This window comes from Pangasianodon hypophthalmus, chromosome 19 (genome assembly GCF_027358585.1).
Source record: "Pangasianodon hypophthalmus isolate fPanHyp1 chromosome 19, fPanHyp1.pri, whole genome shotgun sequence".
Lineage (NCBI taxonomy): Eukaryota > Metazoa > Chordata > Actinopteri > Siluriformes > Pangasiidae > Pangasianodon > Pangasianodon hypophthalmus.
The window spans coordinates 4,172,852-4,200,159 of record NC_069728.1 but is presented as its reverse complement, the minus strand read 5'-3'; the positions used below and the strand labels follow the sequence as shown (position 1 = coordinate 4,200,159).

General features: G+C 39.3%; 1 protein-coding gene across 3 annotated transcripts; it reads right to left on the bottom strand.

Moving 5' to 3' along the window:
* kita (KIT proto-oncogene, receptor tyrosine kinase a) lies at positions 1-27,308 on the bottom strand. 3 transcript variants are annotated; one of them, XM_026946915.3, is made up of 21 exons: positions 27,073-27,308; positions 19,764-20,024; positions 18,960-19,259; positions 18,647-18,786; positions 17,894-18,062; positions 17,268-17,454; positions 17,041-17,156; positions 16,537-16,651; positions 13,978-14,162; positions 10,878-10,984; positions 9,561-9,687; positions 9,080-9,184; positions 8,405-8,515; positions 7,743-7,881; positions 7,537-7,616; positions 7,273-7,406; positions 5,490-5,612; positions 4,987-5,098; positions 4,150-4,249; positions 3,745-3,850; positions 1-3,644 (listed from the first exon to the last, which is right to left on the bottom strand). In XM_026946915.3, the coding sequence occupies exons 1-21, from the start codon at positions 27,125-27,127 to the stop codon at positions 3,471-3,473; spliced, it is 2,946 nt and encodes a 981-aa protein (XP_026802716.2). In that variant the 5' UTR covers positions 27,128-27,308; the 3' UTR covers positions 1-3,470. The 3 variants fall into 3 exon arrangements, with proteins under 3 accessions (XP_026802716.2, XP_026802717.2, XP_026802718.2); XM_026946916.3 differs by having other exon boundaries at positions 18,960-19,247; XM_026946917.3 differs by having other exon boundaries at positions 18,960-19,244.

Genomic DNA, 27,308 nt, shown 5'->3' with positions numbered 1-27,308 from the left:
TTCATGTTTCAGTGGTTTATTTACAGTATATAATAAGACTTGACAGACACACATGACAGTTCTTACACAATAAAACATTTCAGAGTCTTGCAAAATAAAAACTTTAAAATAAATATACAATGATGAAGTGCACAGAACAAACCTTCTCTTCAAGGGACAAAAAAATCTCCAATAATTTGTCCAAAAACAGACCTACTGAGATAATCCATGCATTATCATATAGTTATTACCACATGATGATGTTACATCGGTTTATATGTGATTAGATGTTTGATATACTGTATACTAGGTGTACCAAATGTGAATGAAGTTGCACATCTGCTACAGGCAATTAAGCCACCTGTTATTTAAGGACCTTAATGCATACACATAGTCAATGCGTGGAACTAGTAGAGTAACATTTATGCAATGGATATACAAAGTAAATATTAAATAGTATGAAAACCACACAAAAAAAAATAGTTGCACTTAAATGTTTACAGCATTAGCAAGAACGTACCACATTGCCCTAAAAATAGTGACATTACATCATTTACAGATATTGCTATAGAGCAAGCAAAAGCACAGGAATGGTATCATGTACACAAACCGGCAGCTGGGAGCCAGTTTATGGTATACAGTGTATCTGACAAGCTGTATAAATGATAGCTCATCAGTGCTCTGGTGTCTTACCAGCAAAATGACCTGCATTATGCTACAATGAACATACACACGCACACACACACGCACACACGCACACACACAAGTGCAGACAGATGCCACTCAGAACAATGTCGCACTGTGGGAAGAGGGTGAGAGGGAAGCAGTGGAGGTGGGATAGAGAGCGGCTGGGATCTCCCCAAATCAAGCGCCCTGGAAGTGACACTTCCGCTGGAGGAAGCAGCTGGACACAAAGAACAGAAAGAGAGCTGGGAAATCAGCTACTGACGGGTGCCTGACTACTGATGTTACAACTTGGTCTACCTGGCACAGTCTGAATCACTCAGTCTGTTGCTTGTAGTCTTAGGATTCCGATGAACTCTCCATCGCTAATGCAGGGCTGCTCTTTTCCCAATTGGCAGGTCAACAAGAATGACAACGCTCTCATTGGCTCTCTTTCAGAGCAGCTACCCCTCCACTGGTGGATCCACTGGTATGTCTCCCACTGGCTGTTCTTATGGAGAGCGTGCACCCATTGGCACCCATTTCTGAAGAGCAGTAGCTTTCTATTGGCTCTTTCCTCAACAGCAAATTTCTTATTGGCAAAGAATTCTAATCTAAGTGTTAACTGTGAGGCACAACAGTTGGTGACGTATATAAATTATTGGTGTTTGCTGAGACTTCAAAGGTTTCCTGATGCATCTTCTTAGCCTAATTCTAATGTCCTAAGCTTGAGTGAATATTCTCTGCAACACTTATTGTTCATATACTGTGTATAATGACAAAAAAGGTGACTTCTTTATAAACATGTGAACAGAAAGGATAATATACAGTACAATATCTTTATACGAACAAGTTTCAAAAAAATTTACATATCTACAAAAACATATTACTCTGCCTCCTTATCAACACCTTAAAATGTTTAAACTGGAGTCTCTTGAGACATTTCTCTGTTCCTCACAAAATATGCAGTTTCAAATGCTACTGAGCTCTTCAACTATTCCTAAGTCTAGGCAGAAGCACCTAAACCACAGACAAATGTACATGTGAAATGTGAGAGATTGACTGAGGAAACACAATAGACTCTGTCTTTCAGTAAAATTTATACGATTCAGCCACGTCTACGTAGAGACAACAGTACAAGTAGATGAGTAGAAGGTGAATTGATTTTTTAAAAACAAGTCTTTTTTTGAACCAGCTTAACGACTTTGCTGGTTTACCTCTGCTATCTTGTATTTGGGAAGCCTGAAGGACTCTGTCAAATTTGGTTTTCAAAGTTTCACACAGTACTAGACAAAATCCTTCACATAACAATCCAAGCATAATACTGATCTTAAAGCTGAAATGTTATTCAGCCCAGAAAGCTCATCATTTGCAATTTAACACTTTGAGATGCTACTTAAATTGGTTCCCTGAAAAAAATATTAATAGAAGTCCCAAAAGAGTATTTTCTTTGCACTGAAATAACAGGAAAAGCAGAAAAAAATTCTATGACTAATAACTGCTTAAGAAAAAGAAGTGAGTTTATATGTAGCTGTCGTGTTCTTGTACTCACTGCAGCTACCAGAAATGTAGAGACCAGAGGAAAATAACATGCACTTCAACTAGTTATTAAGCTGTCATTTGAATATAAGCAAAACATGGTGTCAAAACTGTACTCAATCTGCAACTGAATAATACTGAGGCAGTGTATCTCTACTAAACTGTCCTGAAGCTGCCTAAACCCCATCATACCAAACACAATAACAATATGTGCTTTCAAAAAGAAAGACCCCAGGACATGTATGTATATACTGTAAGAAAGAGCATTACATCCAAGATAATGATTGATCGTATTTTTTAAAAGTGCTTTCCTGACCATTTGTATTGACCTATGAATCAAAAACAAAGGCATGAGGCTCTATGTTTCGTTAGCGCTAGCATAAATTGCTGGGTAAAGCTGGTATATTTGGTCGGACGCAAGCCAATTCTTTTACGGTTGTGCTCTGTTTCTATTTTCATGACCATAAATTAACATGCTGCGTTGACGTGGGTTAAGTGGTGAAAAATTGGGTGTGAAATTCAAAACCAGGTGTGGGATCTCAGAATCTATTCTGGTGTAAAAACGCATGCACGTTACAGCCCCTGTTGCCCCTCTCTTAGCACAGACACATGGCTAAGATGCAGCGTTGTAAGTCCTGTCCTAGTTCTTACAACTGGTGTTTGCTATTTATCCCCCCACTTCAACACACATTTGATCTCTGCATTAGCCTGGTATTTGTATGTTTATCCCTTTGTATGTTTTAAATGACTGTGGATTTTGGACTGTTGCCATCCGAAAAATAAAACATACACTCTACTATTTAAGTCTCCGCCTTTGTGACACATTTGCACTGCTCTACACCACATTACCACAAGTACAGATGGTCATGAAAATACACATCACAATCTTGTTTATGTGTATGCACTATGATCACATATAGAGCCTGATATATGATAAACTTTGTTCCCCAGTACCTGTGCAGAGTTAAAAATCGTACCACAAAAGGACCAGGTTAGGCCTGTTGTGCAGAAGTAAAAAAAAAAAAAAAAGAAAAGAAAAAGTAAAACTCTCCATAAACTTCCATGTCCCATCATCCCATGTCACATGATCCTGAAGCAATGGGGAAAGAATGAAAGTACTCTGCACATCATCCCCTAAGTACATCAGTAAGGGGAAGAGAGTGGGAAGATGATGTGACTTCTTTCTGCCCTAATGACTGTTCCAGGATTCGCTTAGTTCACTCAGCCTGGGTTTGTCTGAAAGGCTTACAGTCTTAGTAGATGATCCAGCATTTTGGTGGAGGTTTTTTTTATGCGCGTGGCTGCCTGGGAGCTGCTTCCTCCACAAAAACTTCATCACTGGACAGTAGAGGCAGAGTGGGAGTGCTGTGACCGCTTCCTGAATTACGGCGTGAGGAGTGAGAAAAAGGCTCCTCACGAGGACCTGTGACTACAGGCAACCTGGAGCTGAAGTTCAGATAGATCTACAGGATGGAAGAAGATGGGAAACGTTTGCTTTAGGTAAGTTAACAAAAGGCAATTGAATACTAAAGATGGCTGTCTGTGTGGACATGAACGGCATACATGTTTGGTGCTGTCTGAGATTTGCTGTTCAACCTTCTCCACTATCTTGCCAAATGAGGGTCTCCTGGAGGGGTCTGCATCCCAACATGACTGCATGATTTCATACCTAAAAAAGAAAGGCATATATTCTGAACATATATGACACACATATTGCTGTATATGCTGTAGTATAAGAGGAATAAAACATTTCAGAATGTGCTGTTATAGACAAATAATCAACTTCAGGGTGGTCATAGTAACTCTGCTTCTCCTATAACAGCATGGCCAGTCGTGTTTTTAATCCTTACTTAACCCATACCGTCTTGTCATCTTGCCATTCCAATGTAAATATCAGTTTATATATGACTTACAATGAAGACCCTTAGGGGAAAACAAATTAACACACTTCCACATTCACAGACTTACATTTCACTCGGAGCAAACTCAGGTGAATCCATTCGGTATCCCTCCTTGATCATCTTGTAGAATTTGGAGTCTACAGGTACACCTGGGTAAGGACTGCTTCCTGAATATTTCAAGCAATAGTACATAGTTAAGATCTGTTCCAGTTTCAAACCGCTATGACTTCTAATAACTTTTGAACCATTGAAAAAATTGAAACACTGAAAAAAAAAGCATACGAGTAGTTAAACATGTGATTTAGTGATGTGAGTGTGAGTACTGTTTTGTGCTTTTCCTTCGATAAATAGACATTTAGGGGAGAGTTCTTTCAAAAACAAATGTATAGATATTGGTTGGAGATCCATTCAAGTTCATCAAGGCTAATGATAATTACTGACTTTTTACTGTCCACAAAAACAAACAAAAAACCCTGGTGTTACTTTTGACATAATCATGTCTAAAATATTGATGGCTCAAAAAAAGTTTTCAAACACCTACTGATTTATTTGTATCCCCAAACCAAAAGGAGCTAAAGTCCTGTACTTTTTGGCCATATCCTCATGCTAGTACAAATAGGTCAGGGTCTAAGAGTACTATCAAGCTAAAGCTAAAGAACCACACACAGTTCCTCAAATACCCATTGCTCCATGCAGTGAATATATACTTGTACATGTTTCTTATATTCAGTTAATTTCACTAGCCAAACAGAAGAGGCACACACATGTTTGTACAGGCTCAGTTCATTAGACAAGGTTACCTGTGTTTATTTGAACGCATATTCTTATTACATAACATCATGTTCTTAAAATCCTGTCTGTTAATTCACATATGAACTCATGTGTGGAAATAACTGAAGCGTACCCAGAGAGAAGATCTCCCACAGCAAGATGCCGTAAGACCAGACATCACTTTCGAACGTGTACACACACTCAAAGATACTCTCAGGAGACATCCACTTCACCGGCAGACGGGCCTGCACAAGATAGAGCTGTTAGAATGGTGTTATTCTCCTAGTCAATTCACAAGTAAAGTTTTGACTTGCAAAGAATGTCTAGTCTCCTTTCTGTGTTGTCTTAGGGTCAGTTTTGTATATAACTGTGCATGCTGAAATATAACTCACATACCCAGAGCCAAAGTCATCAGACTGTAGCATGGCTTTCTGCTATAGAAGTTACATTACCTTAAAAAGTCTAATATGTTATAAATTCAAAGACTTCTGAGTGTTAATATTCAAATTTTGTCTATTTAAGATTTTAGTCCCTTTTTTATTCATGGTGAATTCTCATTTTTTTTTAATACAAGGCATGTAAATACTAGGTAAAGACAGCTGAATTATAATTTTCTCTTTCGGGACCACAACTTACATTTCCCTTAACCACATAGTTGGAGTCAGTAGTGATGTCACGGGCAAGTCCAAAGTCGCAGATCTTGGCCACTCTACCTTGTGTAAGGAGGATGTTTCTGGCTGCCAGGTCTCTGTGAATACACTGAACACACACATACACACACACACACACACACACAAATACACAAACCTCAATACAGATTTGAAAAACATTCCAAAGGATTGTCACACTGTGTTCTCATTAGTGCAGAACTGCCGTGATCTGTTTATGTGGTGCTGCTGAAATACTTGGAAGAATGTTGACTTTGAAAGCGATCTCGAAACAAATATTTGTCCAGTCCCCTAGCTTGAATATTCACTTTTAGTTCTTACAGATAGCTCTAATGGTTAAGCTAAATAGACTTAAACAAATGATAAAGCAAAACAGATTTGCATGTATTGCCACAAAAACAGCCTCAACCCAGATAGTTGAATAATGATTAATATAACTGACAGAACGTTCTGTATACATGAAATAAATCTCAGTGGTGAACACTTCCAGTTCATAGGTAACTTCATAAGCAAAGAAATGTCTTTCTTTTCATTATAGGATTTGCAATATACTGTGATATCAAAGTAATATTTTATAGGCTGTCAGCCAATTAATGTCAGGGGATCCCAGACTGCTAAATTAGAACTAGGACAATTTAGGACTAACCTCACTATATATATTGTCCTGATATCAGACATCTATATGAATCCTGCCTGCTTCACATTTGTATATTACCCTATTAGTATAAACTTTGTAATTGTCCCTTGCTTTTGGACCTCACTGTATTGTAACTGACACCATATTTCAATCATGGATTTTCTTTCTTTGGGTTTATTTGGGCTTCAAGCCAAGTGCTTTTTCATGTTTTTTAATTATTTTTTTAAATTATTTTTTTAAGAGATAGCTGAGATAGCCTAGATGTCCCAAAAGATCTACAACTGGAAAACATAGAAACCGTAAAGGGTAAAGACAGGTATATTCAAAGGTAAATATCCCTTGGACGTAAGTTGCCAACTCTGAATATGGTCCAGTGATTACAATTAAAGAATTAGATATCACTTACAGTACTGAGAGCACGTAGCATGTAGGACCAGAATACTTCCACTAGCTACATGTTTAAACTGCAATGGCTCAACCACTTAAATGCTAACCAAGTGGTAACTTCAGTAAGAATGCACTCTCAAATAGTTCTCCAGAAAAAACAACAGGCTGTTCTCAAAGGGCGGTCATTTAGAAGTTAAAATTCTTTCAAAACTCTCTGAAGAGCCCAAGTCAAAACATTTAACATGCTGAGACCTTGGAGCTCTATGATAAATTTATTCAATCGTCAAACAAGTTTTAGTTTCTCCAGCAATATCTGATTTGTTTGCCATAAAAATATTCTCAAAGGGCATTTGAATGTGCAATGTCTTACTTCAATAAACAGCATTAGTCAGTTGTTTGCACAGGGTCTATTTTGAGGAATAGGCAATGAAACACATCTATTTGGTCAACCTGATAACCAAGTTGGGAAATGTGCGTCTGTGTGTATGTGTTCTGAAACTCTTGTAAGGATGTGCACACATGCCTGTGGACATGTGAGCGCTATCACTGGTAATCTGAACCATGACTGGACACTCTGAATAGAAAAAGTGATCCCTGAGCTTCATACAGGGTATTGTGTTGCTACTATTGCAGGGGTCATGACAGAAGCAGCTAGAATATGGGGTAGGAGAGAAGAGAAGAGAAGAGAAGAGAAGAGAGCAAAAGTGAGAAATTAAGGAGAGCCTACATTTTTAGATGCCAGGAAGTCCATGCCCTTAGCAACTTGATAAGAGAAGCTGAGGAGGTCTTCTGTGTCCAGAGCCAAACCATCCTCTTGCAGAACCTCACTGAACACGTCACAGTCAGTGTAAGAGCCAGCACCTAAAAAAGAAAAAGAAATAAGGGAGTTAGGGAGAGAGACATATTATACACTGCATGAAAGATTTCTCAGGAGAAGAGAAGAGAAGAGAAGAGGAAAAAAGAGGTTCAATTCTTCTCCACTGTACCATACCTTTAGGTAGTGAACGTTTCTCAGTGGACTGAGCTCCCAAAACCAAAGGCCTCATAGTCATATAGCCGTTTCTACCTTCACTGCAAGCAATAATCACAGCATGTCAGCAGGCATCATTAGTTATCTTTTTACAAATTCATTTTTAATTAGAAATTAGAATTAATAATTAGAAAATGCAAAAAGGCAGCTATATCATCAGGTCTCACCCTGCATCTGGATATAACAAGACATTTCTATAGTAAGAATCATCTCCCAGTCTGGAGCAGCAGAAGCAGTCACGCTTTCGGCGCAGGAAGTTCAGCAGGTCGCCGAAACAGCAGTACTCGGTTATCACCAGAGTCGGACCTAGGGAAAGGCCCAAGAGCAATCAAATCAGTATCTCACACACACATTTACATTACTTTTTACTTGAGGGCTGATTGTTTTATCTCTTCACCCCCTTACGCCTTTTTGCTAACCGCATTACCTAATCCGTTTATTCTCCCATTTCTCTTAATTCAGTTCAGTTCAACCAAATTCAATTTAATTCAATTCAGTTTGGCCTGCTTTATTGACATGGCAATCAATGGAATAACAAAAAGAAATGATTACAAAGTTTGGGAGTATTACAGAATGAAATATATACTTTACCATTATACTGTAAAATTGAACATTTTAACTAAACATTGTTATGACTAACAATTTTAATTACAATAAAAATATTTTGCTGTAGAGTGTGCAATAGTAAATGTCTAAAGTATGTCTGTGTGTGTTTTTGCACTTGTGCAATTTACGAATGAAGGACCTGGTCTCTCTCTCTCTCTCTCTCTCTCTCTCTCTCTCTCTCTCATTATCTCTCTGTCTCTGTTGTGATCTCTCTCTCTCTCACCTCCAACAGTGCAGGCACCCAGTAAGTTGACGATGTTTATGTGGTTGCCAAGGTAACTGAGCACCTTCAGTTCTGACATCAGAGCTTCTTTCTCAGTGGCGTGAGCGCTCGCTGTGGCACAACATCAAATGACAGACAAATGAATACGAAAAAAAGGTAGAACAGACACACAAAAGCCACACCTGAATCTTAAATCCTGAGGGTTGGGCTAAAATAAAATGTTGGTTTATTCATGAATTCGTTTATGAATTCGTAAGTGACACAAAAAGACTTATATATAATCTGCCAGAATGTAAAAGCGTTAGGATTATTTATAGCTTTCATTAACTGTGCTTCCTAAACATGACACTTAACATAAAGTACATATTATGTTACTGACATAAGGATATGTAAGTTGTGTCCTCTAACACTTAGTCTTGTCTTAGTGGTAATATAACCTGATCTTTGTGAGGAGTATTGATCCTGGGTTCTTGGAACGTAAGCCTGTTAAGTCCATCAAGTGAAAGAGTCAGTTTTCCCACAGTTTTATTTACCAGAGTGACTGTTGGATATCAGTGATACAGTGTTTCCGAGTGAGACGTTCTAGCACACCCTCTAACGGCTACAGCTGTCACTCTGTATTAACGTGAAACGTGTGATTCATTAATCACCACAAGTTTCTACAACTATACTTACGTTTTAGCATTTTGACTGCCACAGTCATCACTGTATCAGCCTTGGACATTCCATACGCTGTGGCCTCCACCACCTTCCCAAATGCTCCTGAGCCAAGAGTTTTGCCTGTGGATGCAGAAAAAAAATCCAGTGATATAGATCTGTCGTAACAAACGCTCCCATTTAACACATCACAGAGAAACATGTGTATTTCCCTTAAACCTCTCTCATGGGAACAGTTATGGGATGCTGACCTTTGATCTGAATCAAATAGGGAACTTGTTAACTATTACCATCCATTTTGGCACAGGTAGTGTGTTCTTTGTCAGTTTGGAATGATGCCATACTTTCATAAAACACACTCACATAAAGTACACTATGCTATAAAACACACTGACTAACACTCTAGGAGAGAAAAAAAAAAGAAGGAAGCGGGAGCCACACAGAGTGCCATTGACTGATGGCGCCAGTGATGGAGATAGTAAACAAAAACCCAACTGACCGAATCGCAGCCTGTCCCGCGGAAACTCCCACTGGTGGTCGTATGGAAGCTGGGTAGGGTCAATATAGACGTAGTTGTTGCCATGGATTCCCTCAATGACTTTCCACTGAATCTGGTATTTAGGTTTCTGAAAGACGTACATAGGATGAATTTCAGCAAAGGGACAGAGTGAGAGCCAGATTATAGCAAAATGTTCCCAAACAAGACATAAACACATTGATATACTGGTCCATTATTACAGCAATAAAACAGTGCACTTCTGCTTTTTCCTGTAGTTCAACAGGTTATAGTGCAGTTCCATTCTCACATGGAGACGATAAATGATAATAAATGTCATCCTTTGCTATTCCAATGGGAATCAACTAATATACTGTTGTTTCATGGTATATACTGTTATCTATAAAATGGTACTTCCATTAGCCTTGTGGTTCCAGTGCAAAACTAAAGAAGCCATTTGTGATGGTTGATTAAATACATTTATGGTAAGCTGACAACCTTTGCAAATTTGCTTTTACATATAGCCATGCTAGCAGAAAAACAGACTCTAAAACCTGCTCTGAGGGCTGACCCATAGTGTAAGTTTGTTTGTGGTGTGTGTATGTGTATACGCAGTAGATGTGTAACAGAGTGTATTTGTGTACAATTTACGTTTGTACATCCCCAGGCCTGTTGACTGTTAAATAATAAGTGTCCGTGTGTGTGGCCGTGTGTCAGTGTGTTGTTTTTGCTGTTGCTGTTGAAGTCATAAGCATAGTGGGAAGGCTGCCATGTATGACACATAAAAGATCATGGGTAACAGCTCACAAACTGATCTAATTACCCCCAGGGGTTCCCTCATGGGGCAAAACAGAGTGTTTTTGCTTGAGAACCACAGTTAGATAACCTGGAAACACACGACTAAATTTAATGTCTGGTTTGGATTCATAACGTGGCATACAATGAGGAGCTCTTCTCATTTAAATAGCTGTTAATATTGCTGGTTCCCTTTTATCTTTAGGAGGACACGCTGTGCTTTTAATATGATTACAGTTATATATTAGGCATCCTGGCACTGTAATTAGTTCAAGTTTCAACATAAGTTTTGCAAATAGCAGTTATATTTGCTCAGGATTTTTTTTTTTGCTCAGTCTAACCTATTGTGGTAATATTCTCCTAGAGTAATCTAAGGATTTAATAAGCATACATGCTGTTCCTTACAAAATTAGTCAAAGAGTCATTAAGAAGCAGCCCCCCCCCCCTTTTTAAATCAGTACTCTAACCTTGCCAGTAATTTCGCTGCCCATTCTGCCTTGCATTGTGTGAGGTGTTCAGCCTTACCTGCATATACTTGTAAGTGAGAACAAACAGGATGAGGCAAAGGATGGCTGCTGCAGCAATGAAGCCAATCAGCAATGGAGTAAAAAGCTCATGAGGAACAGTATGTTCTGGAAAAAAAAAAACAATAGCAAAAAGATATCAGAAGGAGAAAAATGAAAGTGGATGGTGTGATTCGAGGTAGGGCTGGTGTTCTGCTTCATACAAGACACACAAAAAAGAAAGAAACAATTTAAGGGTGTATACGTTCTTCTAAAAGATTAACAGTAACTGATACTTGTCGTAAACAGGGTTGTAATTCCAGTGAAAAGAGACAGAACTCATGCCAAAATAATGCAGCTGCACTGTCATATAGAAACTCACAATTTGTTAGCAGATGATCGACAGATACCGTGAGTGTACTGTACTATGGTAATTACATACAAACTCAAGCTTGTTTTGGTTTTGTCCTGTACGACTTTGTACACGTCTCCTAACGACAACTATGTTGCTAGGTTCTGTGTTCTGTGTGTGTTTGAGTGTTATTGTTTTTCTGCTTTGTACTCTGAGGTGTAATAAGCTCTTTAGCCATAAGAAGCTTTCTCTCCATTTCAAATCAGAGAATGCAGACTCTGCAGGAAATAATCCTCTGTAAACCGGTCACTGGCTTTTACTGCTCTCCTCCCTCCCTCTCTCTCTCTCTCTCTCTCTCTCTCTCTCTCTATCCCTCCCTCCATTGTCCCAATGTACCTAAAAACCTGCACCTTCATATCATAAGCGTGCACACACACACACACACACACACACACACACACACATACACACACACACACACACACACACACATGTTTTCATGCCCCCTGCAAAGAATAGTCTTGGTACATTTATCATATGTTATGGGAGTTTAAACACATTAGTCCTTCTCCACTTAGCATACTTTACTTCTGGCAAACAGACTCAGACAGCCCCCTCCACCCCAAAGCCCTAAACTCACACCAGTGCAAACACTTCTAACCACCTCCATCTCAATGCACCACTGCATTTACACTCCAGAAACCTGAGAGCCCCAGGCAGACACTCAGTCTAATCTAAAAAGTGCTAATCAGATTTGGAAAGAATAAGGATGCTGGGGTGAGAAAAATGTCAAATGCTGCAATAAAACCCATTCTAACAAGACTATGGTTAACTTTTCTTCACCTTGCAGTAAATACATGTGCCATTGGTGTTTGGCAACATGAAAATAAGCCAGAAATTCATCCCAGCATGATAAAATGCTCTGCGTTGGTGATGCTTCATCACCCCTGGGCTTCTACACACTGTTTTAATCCAACAGTACCCTGAAAAGGTTCACTGCAAGCGAGGCAAACAATAGAATGGAGAGGTAAGTTGGCCAGATGACTTAAATTAAATTAAATTACCTGCAATAAATTACATGTTACAAGATACAAACAACAGAAGAGATCTAGGACATTTTCCCTCTACAATGAATGGGAAAGCAGGAACAGATGAAGCTAAAAGATATCCAGCATCTACAGCCAAGTCCCAAGCAGAAACATAGAGAGATGGAGTGTGAGAGAGAGAGAGTGAGAAAGCTGACAGAAATTCAATGAAGTGTAATGCCTGAATGGACCAAAAACCAAACAACAGCAGAACAGAATAATGGTTGTTATGATGAAGCCAAGCCAGGCACTCAACTGCAGTGGACACTTTGTAATAGAATTGAACATAAAATGGAAATGATTGATATCTATGTTGGACAAAGAGATTGCAAAAGGATTAAGCCTTAAAGCCTAATTGCATGGGTGTTTCACAAACTGTTTATGCTGCTGAGTACAAAGATTCGTATCTTCTATGGTGTCTGGATAAAAAAAAGAAGAAAATGTCTATTTTCAATTTCAATATCTACAAAAAAGGAAATCCAAGAACTTAACAACATGGTGTGTGTCCTGCAAGAAGATAACAACAAATTAACAGAAAATGTTTGAAAAGGACCGAAAGAAAAGAAGACGGTCTTCAGAACTTAATTTTGAAAAAAAAAAACAGTGTATGACAGCTGTCAAGATTATAACAGATGTCATGGAGAATGTTTTTGGATCCTCTCAATTACAACCGCCAAGAGGATTGGATTGGAAAGAGACTGGAGGCAGTTATAAAGGCAACTGGTGGGCATACAAATGATCATATTTGAAGTAAATGCAAAGAAGAAGTAAATGCAAATTTGAAACTGATATAATTTCGATTTTTTCACTATTAACATATACTATTCAATATTTTTAATTACTTATGATAATGAAAGAACATCTGAAACCTAACACAATAACTTCATACTTTTCTTTTTTTTCTGCTTTTTTTTTTCATTTTTTCCTAAGGGTATGCAAATTTTTGCACTTAACATACCTTGGTTCGTTAGTCACATGACATGTAAATCTACCAAACTGATCTTCAGACAGAATTATAATCTTGCATTTCTGATGCTGTATTTTGGTATTTGTTGTTACATAATTATTAAATTATATATAAATTACAGAATGTTGCTCTCAACTAAAGTCATTATCATCAGTCATTGTAAAAAAAACAAAAAAAAAAACACTGTAATTGTGTCACTAAAATGAATTACAAATCTGCTGTTTTGGCATTTTGGTATATGAGCATTAAAAAAAACAAGACTAGGAAGGTAGAGACCTAAAAAAAAAAAAAGGAGGAGCAGAGGAGCAAATTGCGACGAGATGAAGTCAGACATTGACTTGAGGTATGCATCTAATGGTTAAGGAAATTGTTCAAAAGTTCCTACAAATGTTTGATGTTCAATGTTTTCAGCTCAGGCTTAGTAACTCCTAGCTCTCATTTAGTATTAGCAACACTGACACTGCTGTATACTGGAATCATTTAGCAGATCTTATTGCATTAGGGCTTAATATTATTAATTAGTGCTTAATTAGTCTTTCATGAGTAGGAAAGCAGTATGAGTACACTAACAACATTTAATTTAATAACAGTTAATGACCTGTTGTTATTTTTTCTTTCGGTTTTATGTATAGGACTGGTTTTAAGTCCGGAATGAGGCCTTAACTGGGTGTGTGCTTTATTGTGTGAGGAGGGTGTACATGATTGTTTGTGTTCTCACCGCTGATGGAAAACAGTGTGTAGACAATCTCGCCTTCGGCTGAAGCCACACACTCCAGGGTGGGGTAATTGTTCTTGGTGATGTTTAAGCGGCTCTCCACCGCTCCCTTCCCAAAGGGTGGGTTAGTCATGGTTACAGTGACGACATCCTCCTCCTCTTGTGTGGCATTTAATAAATTAGAACACCTACAGTGTCAGATAATGAATTAACAATAATCATGGACATGCAGTAATAGATGTCAGGGGCCAACATACACATACACACAGACAGACAAACACACACACACACACACACACAAAATAAACAGAACTACATACAAATTACAACATGTATACGTGCATTATGTATCCTTGCTTCAATTATTTTGAAAATGATTTGTCGTAACTATTGTCGTAACTAACACCAACATACGTACCAAAGGAATGTTACACAGAAAGCCAGGCACTTTCTGATGTCCCTGCTTTCACATTCCAACATGTACCAACAAGCTCAACATGGATAACATGGAGATCTAGCAATCCTACTTCATCTAAGTTTTATCATGCAGGAATTCCAAGACACTGCGTCATAAACATAACTGGCATTTGTCGTTTTATTGTATGGAACCTACTGACCACATATATGTGTCAAGCTTGATTTTAGAGCAAATCAGTTTTTTGTCGATTTTGTATCACTACATTGTGGGAAATTGTGTGAAATATAGCATCATGCTATTGCACCCCCTAACCATCACTGATTGCTGATTCTATCAAGGGAAGGAGAGGATTTCAAATCTAACATAATCTCACATAATCATGCTAACAAGCAGTGGTCACTCATGCTCAGTCCTAATGCTGCTTTGCTTCCCACCATCATTTAAACCTATTAAACTGTATAAAATAAAAACAGAGATAGCTCTTAATGGGGGATTACTTGCTTATAAAGTTAAAACTAGTTATAAAAATGACTCCCTGTGTGTTTTTCTGTGAATGATGAACTGCAGTAATCAATGACAAGATCTGAGTAGTCTGTGCTATATTACACAATACCTTCTATATAGAGCTTGTGTTATGTGTACATTTGTCGTTTTGCTGGATTGTACATAAGAAAAGCAATAGAAGCCCATGTTGAGGTTTTGCGTGTATGTTTAGAGAGCAGACTTGTGGAGGGATGGATGCTTAAGAAATGACTGAATGCACATATAATGACCCACTGTCTGCTAAGTTATGGTTTAGTGGTGCTCGGGACATCAGGTATTCCCTCAGTAGTGTGTCATCTAAGAATAACTGTCCCTCTAAGTACACACTGTTCCTATATTATCTACCAGACTCACATGACTATTAGTCACCTATCACAGGCTTATTGCCCTGATCATGATACAGTCATTTGACCAATCTGCTTGCTCCAATCATCAAGCATCACGTTAGCCGATTAACTAATCAGTTCAACGTCGTGTTGTATCCTCACCTCAGTTAGCTAAACCCTACATGTAATAATTGAATTATCATTTTTGCAATGGTTAGCCTTCAACCTCTAGGCTGCACAGACTCAGTATCAGCATCAGCAGGTTGACTGGTGAACAGGGGTGTTACTGAATACGAATAAAGTATTATTGAACAATGATGGAACAAATGTGCTCTAAATGGATAGAAATACAGATACAAATATGAGGCACACTATTCATTTTGATTTATTAGTTTGTTTGTTTTTTTAAGTAAGCCTGCCAGAGAGGTTCACAAGGCATCTTATTGAGACTAAAGGTGTGCATTGGGACTGGGCGGGATGGAACAAAACGTTGTTTTTTACTTTCATGTGGGCACTCAAATATGAAGCTCACAGGATAAACAAAGGCCACGTTGTATGAAGCATTTACAGAATTTATCTATGATATACTGACAGAGGCTGAAATTTTCCAGTGTTTTCCGGTGTTTCTTGGGGGGAATAGTGATAGGGTTTGTATTGATTTTAAAAAAAAAGAAAAGAAAAGAAAAGGAAAGAAAACAAATCACTTCAGCCATGACCACTTTAAATACAGATATGAATATTTGGAGCACTAAACTTGTACAGACGCAGATAGTGGCATTGCCCCATCGGTGAAAGTACAGCTTGTGCATACTTTGCACTGCACCAATAACCTCAAGCATCATTTTAACAACTTCCTCCACATCCAACTATGATGTATAAACATTGGTTTTATAGAGATATTAAATTGTTACATGTGAACATACTGTAGCAGCCACTTCATTAATGTATTGTGACTTTCATAAATATATACATGGGCTGGAGTGGAACAGTTCTGCTGTGTGGTACAATTTTATCTGTACACACTATGTACATGCAACACTGAGCTTAAACTCTGCCAGCAAAAGACATTCTTCTAGATCACATCTCTAGACTTTCCCATAAACAGCATTGCTTCCTGTGGGATATTGCTTCGATGCACCAATTGCATGCAACATTTGGCTTAATCTAGTACTAGTACTTTACTTTCGGTAACATAGTTCTTACTTTCGAACCTTGTGTTTTCACTGTAAAGGAGACTGCAATGTACCAAAGGCTGGAATAATTGAGCATGCCTACCTGGCATGGGGTTGGTCGCAGTAGTACCATGTGATCTGAGGTGGGGGATAACCTTCAGCCACACAACGCACTTGCCCATCAACTGGACCTTCATGAGATACAATTGCTGGTTTACCTAGAGAGTAAAGCAAAGTCAGTGGTTAAATGCTTGGTGAGAGAAAAACAAGGACTTTTCATTTACCTAATATTTTATTATTTTCAAATATGCAGTCATATTATTTATAGTATATTATTTATAGTAAATTAAAATATAAATTGAAAGATTTGAAAATGGAACCTACAACATTCAACAGGTAATGTGAGAATAAACTCGACAGTCAATGCTGCAGCAGAACAATCACGTTTGCAGAGTTTGCATATACTTCTGTTTGCTCTGTGCTATTTGACACTGTACTAACAACAGAGTAACACACTGCTGCGAGTCACATGATGAAATGAAGCAGAACCAATGTGCCACTGGTTCCTCTCACATAACACAACTATATTTGTTTCTTAGAAACTTACTTAGGACATGAACTTCAAACGTCAGGTGGATACTAGCATCACCATTGGAGGCCAGAAAAGTGTAGACGCCACTCTCTGATACTTTTAAACGCACAAGCTTTAACTGGCTGTGATAACTGTAACGAAAACAACAACAACAGAACATCTCCATCAAATGTAAAAAAAAAAAACACCAGCACAAAGAAATGCTGATAAGTAAAAACGTGTACACACGCGTGAGTGCATACCTGTGTGCATGTGAGTGTGTGGTGATAACATGGTCAGTTGTGTTAGTGAGATTTTTTTGATTGTAGCTCCAGGAGAAGACGTGTGGTTTAGGGTAGGCTTCCATATCCACACTCAGGGACAGACTCTCTCCTTCTCGCACTCTCCATGTCCCATTAACTACATGGGTCAGGTTAATAAATCCTTGGCCTAAAAAAGACACACACATCATATTTGAATAATAAGAAGGAGACAGTCAAATATAGAAAAAAATGCTAAATAGAATCCTTTTGCCATATAAACCAAGTCTGAAATACAACTTTACTTAGTTTCAACTGATCAACTTTTAAAAAGAAAAAAAAAAAAGGAAAGAATATTTTGTTTTCATTTTATAGGAACTTCTGAAAGCAACAGGTCGGAAAGTCACAGACTTGAGGCTAGCATATTCACAAGTACCGTGAGATGTAAACAGAAACTTCTGTGAAATACAGAAGTTTCTGAGGTTTGAATGTGAAAACCCACATATACACACATTTGGGGCAAATTAATTTGAAGTACATGCACCTGACAGCAAGATGTTTTACTAAAGCTAAACTAAAATTTACATATTTGTAGTGTATTTTATGTGTCATATGACAGGCGGCCTTACTGTAGACATCCACCCAGACTGTCTCAGCACTAATCCCTCTGTAGTTCTTTGCCTCACAGCGGTAGCTACCCGAATCCTGGGCTGTCACGGCTGGTATTTGGAGGGTGGCTGTGCGTTTGTGCAGGACTGGCTCGGTCAAAAGTTGGGAGCTTTGCTGCACGGATGCTTCCTGTAGAAATACAGCGGGAAGATATTCCCCAAGTCAGTGAGAAAGACTCGGTAAAGAAGTGACAGATATTAACAATCACAGTAGTCACATGATGCTCTATTTACATGTAGGAATGTTTTGATTTGCTTTTCTGAACCATTACTGCTCGGGTAGCTCCTGAAATCAAATTGAAATGTGATAACAATGCAGGTTACTCATTTCAGGCTTTGTTTGTGGCCTTTGAGATTGGCTATATCAGCGTGCCATGGTATTACATATTGAAACATATTAAGTTGCAACATCTTGCATCATACAAAGATTTACACTCCCAGTTCAATATTTCTCTAATATTTATATGTTGAAATGCTGAAAACATTTACATGTTAATATGTGCTCTTTTAAGAGCTACAGAGCAAGAGCAACTAGCAGCTATTACAAACTGGTGCTGCACTCTCATTTTGTGCCATGTAGTAATTATGCAGTTATTATGCAAAGTGTAAATGGGTCGTTACACAAAAACTTGACGTGTGTTCGGGTGTGTGTGTGTGTATGTGTGCGCAGAATATGGTACAGGTGTGCACAAAAGAATTTGCCTGCGTTCTTACCACACCATGAGGTGGGAACCAGTTAACCTTGATGTCACTGTTGACATTGGAAGTAGAGCAAGTGAGCGTGAGTCTCTGGCCCTGGGTTAGAAGCACTCTGTTACGCTCCTGAAGTGATATACGGGGTGGTGCATCTGGAACTGACAGCCAATCAGTACAAAGAAAGTTAACTTAACAAATATTCTAAATAGATTGTTAAGTAGTATTTATAGGATACGTATAAATAGTAGTAATAAGTACAAGTGCATTGTGATAGTAAGAGAATAGAGCAAGATGAGAGAAAAGTGTCTCTCTCTTTGTCTGTGTCTCTCACCCAGTCGCACATTAAGATTATATTCCCTAGATCGGGCAATCTTCTCTCCCAGAATTCCCACGCAGACATAGCATCCCTTGTAGCTGGGCTGGACATTCACCACGGAAATGCCTGTCTCAGTGCTAGCGCTGTACCTCATCCCGGTGGGCAGTGGAAGTCCGTTGCACGTCTCCAGGTGCAGGTCGACCATTCTGGGGTCGGTGGCTAGGCAGGGGATAGAGGCAGTGTCTCCTGCACCAGCCATGATGTCTGGGATGATGGACCTCCTGAAGGCGTTGTCAGGATCTGCTAAGAGGAAGGCTAAATCAAGAACCAATGAAACACAACCAAGGGTCTTAGATTAAGACATGACATTGCCGTATGAGAGAGAGAGAGAGAGAGAGAGAGAGAGAGAGAAGGAACCAGATTGAGAGAGGCAGACCAAGTGGTAGAGACAAAGAGTATGAAGAGGGAAATAAAACAGGACGGATAAAAAAGATAGAGCAGGCACCCTTGTTCACAGTACACAGTAGGTACTATAAGGTGGCTTATACAAAAAAAGAGTAAAGAGTGTGTGTCTGAGCCAGTGGACGTCATTTCATAGCAATCCGTAGATGGTCACTGTTTAAGAACATGATGGAACCCATAGTATTTGAAGTGAAGAATTATAAATGACACACATCTGTCCATACACACATGCATCAGCGGGCTTTTAAATCTGTTACACAGCTAAAGAACTCTACTACCATATCTACCATTTAGCTATTCAGACATAACTCTCTGCTTTTCTCTCAAACACACACAAATAGTATAAGCTTCACTTACCTGTAACATACACATAAATAGAGCTCTTCTCTCCTGACGACTCCTCCAAGCAAGTGTATTTGCCCTGATGCTGTGCCTTCGCTTTGGCCACATTGATGGTTGACATTTGGTGCTCCCTCTGCTCCTCCCTTAGTGTCCGGTTTGGACGTTCGTCCCGTACCCAACGCACTGGTGCATCACCATGGCAACTAAGAATGAGGCTGCCATCCAGCTGCACCGCGAGCTGGGATCCGTCTGGAGTAATTACGGGCCTGGTAGTGCCTGATAAAAAAAAAACCAACAAGACAAATAGGTCCACCGGTCAAAAAAGATTGTCCTACTTTAATATAGTAGTGCATTAAAGTGCAGAACTGAAATGGTCTTTAAAAGCAGGTCTTTAAAATATTTTTTTATAAAACATTAGTAGGTTGATGGTGATTAAATTGAAAGAAAGTGGGGTAAGTAAAAAATAAAACAAAAACACTCTACACATATAGCAAATTAAAGGCAACCCAATAGTAACAGAATAACTAGACTAATAACTAGAATTGTTTCTCATTTACAGCATACCAAGTGCCCAGATCTGTTCATCCCTCTGGAATCATTGAGGTTTCTGAAAAGAACTTTGTAGCGTTTATTGTGCCGTGCTGCAATTCATCACAGTCAGTCTCACCTGAGCCAAGTTGGGGAGCATGTTTATATACCAGCTTTTTTTTTTCCAAGTATTTCATCCAGTAATTTCTAAGCTTCATCAATCATCATACTTTTATTTCTAACATGAGCAATACCGTGTGTGCGTGTGTGTGTGTGTGTGTGTGTGTGTATGTGTGTGCCCGCATTTTCCCCATGACCTTGGCTGTGGCTGAAGCTCCTCTTGCATGTTATGACAAATTACCTTGTCATGACATGTACCAGTTTAAGTAGCTTACAAACATGTCTGGCAAAGTAAGAATGGAAAAATTCCATGTCTTGCTCCGCCGTTACAATTCTGAACAACTTTTACTAACCAACATGCCCATCAAAATGTTCTATGCCTTACTAGCTTTTGCTTCATATCTGATGTCATTGTAGCATTCATGAAATACACTTTTATTTTGCTTTCTAGTATTTGTTTGTACAAGTCCCTTCTGTGAATCTTTAGCAAACTGCTTGAGTGTGCAACTTGTCTTCTGAGTTCTCCTCGCATGTGACTGACAAACAAGCTGAAGAGTCATAACACGGATATAAATGTTTGAACAAGGATTTGCGCAGAAAGATAGCGTGGCATACCGTAACTTTTTTTTTATGATATGGTACAAAAGTAAACAGAAACCATGCGTACAGAGCAAACAGTCACACTTACAGTTACACTTCAACCTTTTTGACATAGACTGTGGAAACCAGTCAAACTGGTCTTATTTTCATTTAAATTGTATTGATTGATTGTGAGCTTCCTGGCAGCCAAGTATTCTGTCTAGCGCAGAACTTAGTGTGAGGTGTTCAGTGCAGAAAACTACCAGCCAACAATAATTAGCCATCATATTTGTGATAAGATTTATAAACTGTCAAAAAAGTTCTGTCATTTGCTTCTATATCCAGCACTTTTAGTTTTAATGATTCTCAAGTACACCATCACTAATGTTTGAGCATGTCTACTTAGTACTTAATAATTATCGTAATCACAAGTTGAAGCAAGAGGAGGATTAAAAGGAAGACGAGGATGAAAGCAAAGTTGTGGAAAAATGGCTCACCACTATGCGGAGGTATGTGTATGTGTGTGTGTGTGTGTGTGTGTGTGTGTGTGTGTTTGTGTCTGTATGCATGGGCTAGTGAGAAAGAGAGTCAACACTAAATAGTCACCAGATATATGAGTGTGTATGCTTTGGGATTATCTGCTACCGGCATGTTTACTTTGGTTTAGAGGTTCCTGGTTTATAGTAAATTGCGCTATTGTGAGATTTGACTGGTTCCTGTTGGGTTCTTTTCGGTCGATACACGGCTGAGTGATGGCTTTCAGTAAACAACAGAGAGTAAAAGACCCCTGAAGGTGGCAAAAGCATCAAAACTGTAGGACCTGGACAACTAACCACGGCACTGATGAATCTCATGCTGCTTAAAGAAGACCTTTAGAGGTCAAATGAGGTCCTGGTAGCTAAGGCTGTTATAAAAATGTATTGAGAAAAAAATATGAGTTATAATGGGAAGATAATATTAAGTAGTTTCCCAAATTGCATCTTACTGAGGATTAAACTAATAAAAATAATCTGGCTATAAAATTCATTGGCAGCTTGGTTTCCTTGCCGCTGTCACCTCTGAAATGCTTAACTGATCTCCACACATATTCCTGTAATGCTGCTATGTGACAAAGTTAATTATCAAATGTGCTATACAAATAAAATTGAATTCATATAAATTTATCGAGTCTTCGTATATACTGTACATCCTTCTCTCTCCCTGTACTCACAGAGACCAGAGATCTAATTGGTGCTATGTCATAGGTGAAAATAAGTAAATAAATAAATGAATAAATATACTATATGGCCAAAAGTATGTTGGCACCTGACACCTGTGGCTGTGGGGATTTGTGTTCATTCAGCTACAAGAGCATTAGTGAGATCAGTGGGCTCTGTGCAGGACACTCGAGTTCCTCCACTCCAACCTTCACACACCATGTCTTCATGGAGCTCGCCTTGTGCACAGGGGCATTGTCATGCTGGAACAGGTTTGAGCCTCTTAGTTCCCGTGAAGGGAAATTGTCATGCTACAGCATACAAAGACATATTGTACAATTGTGTGCTTCCAACTTTGTGGCAACAGTTTGGGGAAGAAGCACATGTGAGTGTGATGGTCAGGTGTCCACAAACTTTTGGCCATATAGTGTGTGTGTATATATAAGTAGCTCAACCTATATTGGAAATAATGAATCACTTAATTTTCTTCATATTCGAGTTTTGGGTCAGAATTGATTAGCCATCTAACAATTTATTAAAGAGGTCAGCTAATATTTATAGTAGTGTTAATAACCTCCACTCTTCTGGGAAGGCTTTCCACTAGAGTTTGGAGCGTCTCTGTGGGGATTTGTGATCATTCAGCTACAAGAGCATTAGTGAGATCAGGCACTGATGTTGGTGAGGAGGTTATCTGGGGTTCAGTCAGTGTTCCAGTTCATCCCAAAGGTGTTCAGTGGGGTTGAGGTCAGGGCTCTGTGCAGGACACTCGAGTTCCTCCACTCCAACCTTCACACACCATGTCTTCATGGAGCTCGCCTTGTGCACAGGGGCATTGACATGCTGGAACAGGTTTGGGCCTCTTAGTTCCAGTGAAGGGAAATTGTAAAGCTACAGCATACAGAGACAATCTATACAATTGTGCACGTCCAACTTCGTGGCAACATTTTGGGGAGGAAACACATATGGGTGTGATGGTCAGGTGTCCATATACTTTTGACCATATAGTGTATATAAAGGTTTAAACTTTATGCAACACTGTAATGTGGCTAATTCATCTTAAATTAGTATACTTGTTCAGAATGGATGCTTGAACCATCTGAGCACTGTGCAGACTACCAAGGAAGAGAAAAACAGAAAGCAGGAAGCCTAAAAAGGTGATACTGTCTTAGCTGACTTTTGACAGTCATATTAAGGTGGTCTGGTGCTAAATTAGTCTTTTATAATCTTTTCTATTTAACCTTTTGCAGTAACAAACTTGTTTGAACAAGATATACTATTGCCTGAGAGGAGGAACAGGTTGACGTGACAAAAAGTGCTTCATCTTTTGACACACTAATGATTGATGCGCTGACTGTGGTGGCGTGGATTGACAAATAATCTGATGAAATTGTCACTGCAGCAGAGGATCTGACATATACCCACTCAAGCATTCATAAATACACAAATATTGAGTTACTGCTTAATATTTAATGCAGGAAGAGAGACAAACAATCAGGTGTTAATTAAACGAGTCGAACCTGGGTTTTTGCCTTGTGGTAAAACAAATCAGCCAATTGCGTGCATCGTTGTAGTTAGTTGGAGTACTTATTTGCAAATTGCTGGCTTCTGAACCCTGAATAACTTGATTGCAATGAAAATACACTATATGGCCAAAAGCATTTGGACACCTAACCATCATACCCATCATTCCAAAACTATGTGCATTAACAGGGTGTTGGCCCCCCTTTTGCTTTCACTCTTCTGTGAAGGCTTTCCACTAGATTTTGGAGCGTCTCTGTGGGGATTTGTGTTCATTCAGCTACAAGAGCATTAGTGAGATCAGACACTGATGTTGGTGAGGAGGTCTGGGGTTCAGTTAGTTTTCCAGTTCATCCCAAAGGTGTTCAGTGGGGTTGAGGTCAGGGCTCTGTGCAGGACACTCGTGTTCTTCCACTCCAACCTTCACACACCATTGACTTTGTTGACCTTGCTTTGTAAAGCTACAGCATACAAACACATTCTATACAATTGTGTGCTTCCATCTGTGTGGCAACAGTTTGAGGAAGACAAACACATGGGTGTGATGGACAGGTGCCCACAAACTTTTAGCCATACAGTGTGTGCTTTATTCTCGTTCGATCTGGATGCGAATAAAGCAGGAGGTAAAGATGCGAACCTTCGAACATTTGCAAGCGCGAGACCACGTCTATAGCCTGTTTTTACATCCAACTAATGCAATTCTGATTTTATGCATTGCCTGGTGTAACAACTACATGCCACCTACAGCATTAGTTCATGATTTGAAGGAAAAAAAAAAACACCCAGGATAAGGGCAGAGCGAAAAAGCGCGCGCTGGGTGCGTTGTCCGGTGCGCGCGCGCGCTGGCTTTTCGGGTGGCACTGAGCGCGTGCATCCAAAACAGACAAGTCAAAAATATACCAACTATTTACTGCGCAAGTATGTGGTATGAAACGTAGCTCTTTAACGATATGCATGCAAATCAGACAGCAGCTCACTAAATAAAAAAAAAACTTATTTATATATTAACGGTTTTCACGCGCCACTCTCTTCAATTAAACTCTATGGCCATCACGTGACCTCGACAATGGGCCAGTTGGACTGTGAAATCGCTTCAAGGCTGCTTGGTGCAACTGAATTTATAAATAGCTGATTTGTCTGCGCCAGTTTATGTGTGTCTGAGCGTTTTTACGCAGTCTGCAATCTGGCACGCCTTCTGACATGCTGTAATATCAGTCTTAATGTGGTCGGTTGACTGAGAAGGTGATACAAGCAGAAATAACCTGTTTCTCTTGGTAAGCGCTCTGTGTTCTGCACTACAACAACACACTGCTTTCTTGAACTACCTCCAACTATTAAAGCGCGCTCATCCCATTTATCTTCCAGTAGGCAGTTCATTATAATGCAGCCTGCGGCTTATCTGGCTACATTCTGGAAAATAAACAAGCCAGAAAAGGTGCTTCAGAAGAACCGGTTTGGGTCCATAAAGAACATTTCGCTCTACATTTACTTCTTTGTGTTGCTGTTGCTACAATAAACCAATAAATCTTAGCATTTATGCATTTATGGTTGTTGTTTGTTTGTTCAGTGTGGCACAGCTACACACACACACACACACATACATACACATACACACATATATGTGTGTATACACTTTTTTGTATATACTCTATAGTATATACCTTTTTACCTAAAAAAAAGTGCATATAGTGTACATTTTTAAAGCTTTACTCAAAAAAGTGTGTGCTTTGAATCTCTTAAAGGTGCACCATATCCACATTTCCAGTTGAAAAATACAGAAGATAAGTTCAGGAACCGATTCTGAGACAGTGGGCGCCTGGGCACGGATGCACAAAAGGCCCCATATTGAACGGCATCAGTAACAATTTGGCCCCCAAAGTCCTGCACAAAAGTAAAATGATACATGCTGATTTTTTTTTAAATAAGGTGTAATGATGGTTTCTTTCTTGTGGCATCTTTAAAGTTAATGTGAAGGCAATTTCTTCAGTTTTTCTTGGAGACATTTGGACCTTTGACTCTGGGTAGTTAATAAGGCTCTGGGCTTTGGGGCCTCCCGACTCCTTGGGCCCCTGGACCTGTGCCTGGTAGACCCGTTCAGTAATCCAGCCTTGGATAAGGGTACCACGCCAGCAGCAAGCAAATGTACACTTTAGTACCCTTTGTTTCTGAGAGTGGCAGATTTTGGCTTCAGACCAGACCTGATAAGACACAATAAACACTGTTCTCAATGCTATAGGGTCATCCTGAGCATACTGAGTACAGACTGCAAAATAAAGGGGCATCGAAACGAACATCAAAGTGCGTCCAGTCGTGTTGCGATAACAGTCCTGCTAAGTTAATAATAAATAATGAGGTCATTCACCTGACAGAACTGCTTCACTTAGCGTCACCATTTTTGTACCTGCTCCATAAACTACATAATACTATACCTATAACCTATTATAACCTCTCTGCTCATATCTAATAAGCTACATAACCTATTAATACCGTCAGCATTAACTTATTATGATGACCCTTACTATAGTAAACAACAGTTATACATATATATATATATATATATATATATATATATATATATATATGGACTTGTTTATTCCTGCTGTGATGCACGGAGCGGACATGGGCGCGCGCGCCATGAATTATTTACTGCAAGCCGCGCGAGCAGCTCTGCGTTACGTTATCACCCCGCGGCTATGCACGCCAATATCCGGTTTCTCCGATCTCCTCCAGTAACTGCTCACCACCAAAGGCCCAAAACACAGAGAAGAAAAAGACACACAGAGAGTGAGAGAGAGAGAGAGAGAGAGAGCTCATAAAGTTAAGCAAAACAGCTTTGGAGTTAGTTCAACACTTTAAGTGTGTGAAGAGCCACAGCACAGTGTTAAATGCGTCTAGGACACAAAGACTAAAGGCTACAGGTGTTAATTCCACGTTGCTGTGTTCAAGTTTCAGGCGCGTGCTTCAGCACTGTGGTGCTGAGAGAGCTCTGGTGCAAGAGCTCGTTATGCTGAAGTAACGGAGACACTCGAAGTTTCCAGACAAATCAAACCCATTTCCACAGCAGAGGAGCACATCTTATCTAATATCTCACATATCAACAAACACACAGCATGAGTACAACCTGAGCATATAGTGTAAGCACGTTTACACACTCTCAAGCTCCAGCCAGATCACACACACACACATACACACTTAACCAATACACAGTTTACGCATCTCAGTCTGTGGGTTTTACGCACAAACATGTGAGAGACAGAGCGCAACATGCTGATGCTTAGGAACTTTCTTTCTTTCTTTTTCTTTCTTTCTTTTTTTTTTTTTGGTTGAAAGTGTGTTGACTTTGGAAGGCAGCAGGTATAACTAATTAAAAAGCAGCAGCTTACCTGGTCGGAAGAGAAACTGTAACACGACAGGAAACAGAACCCAGTGGTATTCCATTCTCAGAATTCCATCTATACTTCTCTTAGTGTGTGTGTATGTATGTGTGTGTATGTGTGTGTGTGTGTGTGTGTGTGCACGTGTGTATGCGCGCGCGCGTGTGAGTGAGTGTGTTTATGTGTGTATGCGTCCGCTCGGTATCCTGGGCACTCACTAATGCCACTGGAGTGTCAGCTCTGGA

Coding starts and splice junctions, on each gene's coding strand:
- kita (XM_026946915.3), bottom strand. CDS start 27,127: ATGGAATACCACTGGGTTCTGTTTCCTGTCGTGTTACAGTTTCTCTTC. Junction 17,455..17,893: donor AGTCTGGGTGGATGTCTACA/GTAAGGCCGCCT, acceptor TGTCTTTTTTAG/GCCAAGGATTTATTAACCTG. Junction 3,645..3,744: donor TCTCAGACAGCACCAAACAT/GTATGCCGTTCA, acceptor TCCATCCTGTAG/ATCTATCTGAACTTCAGCTC.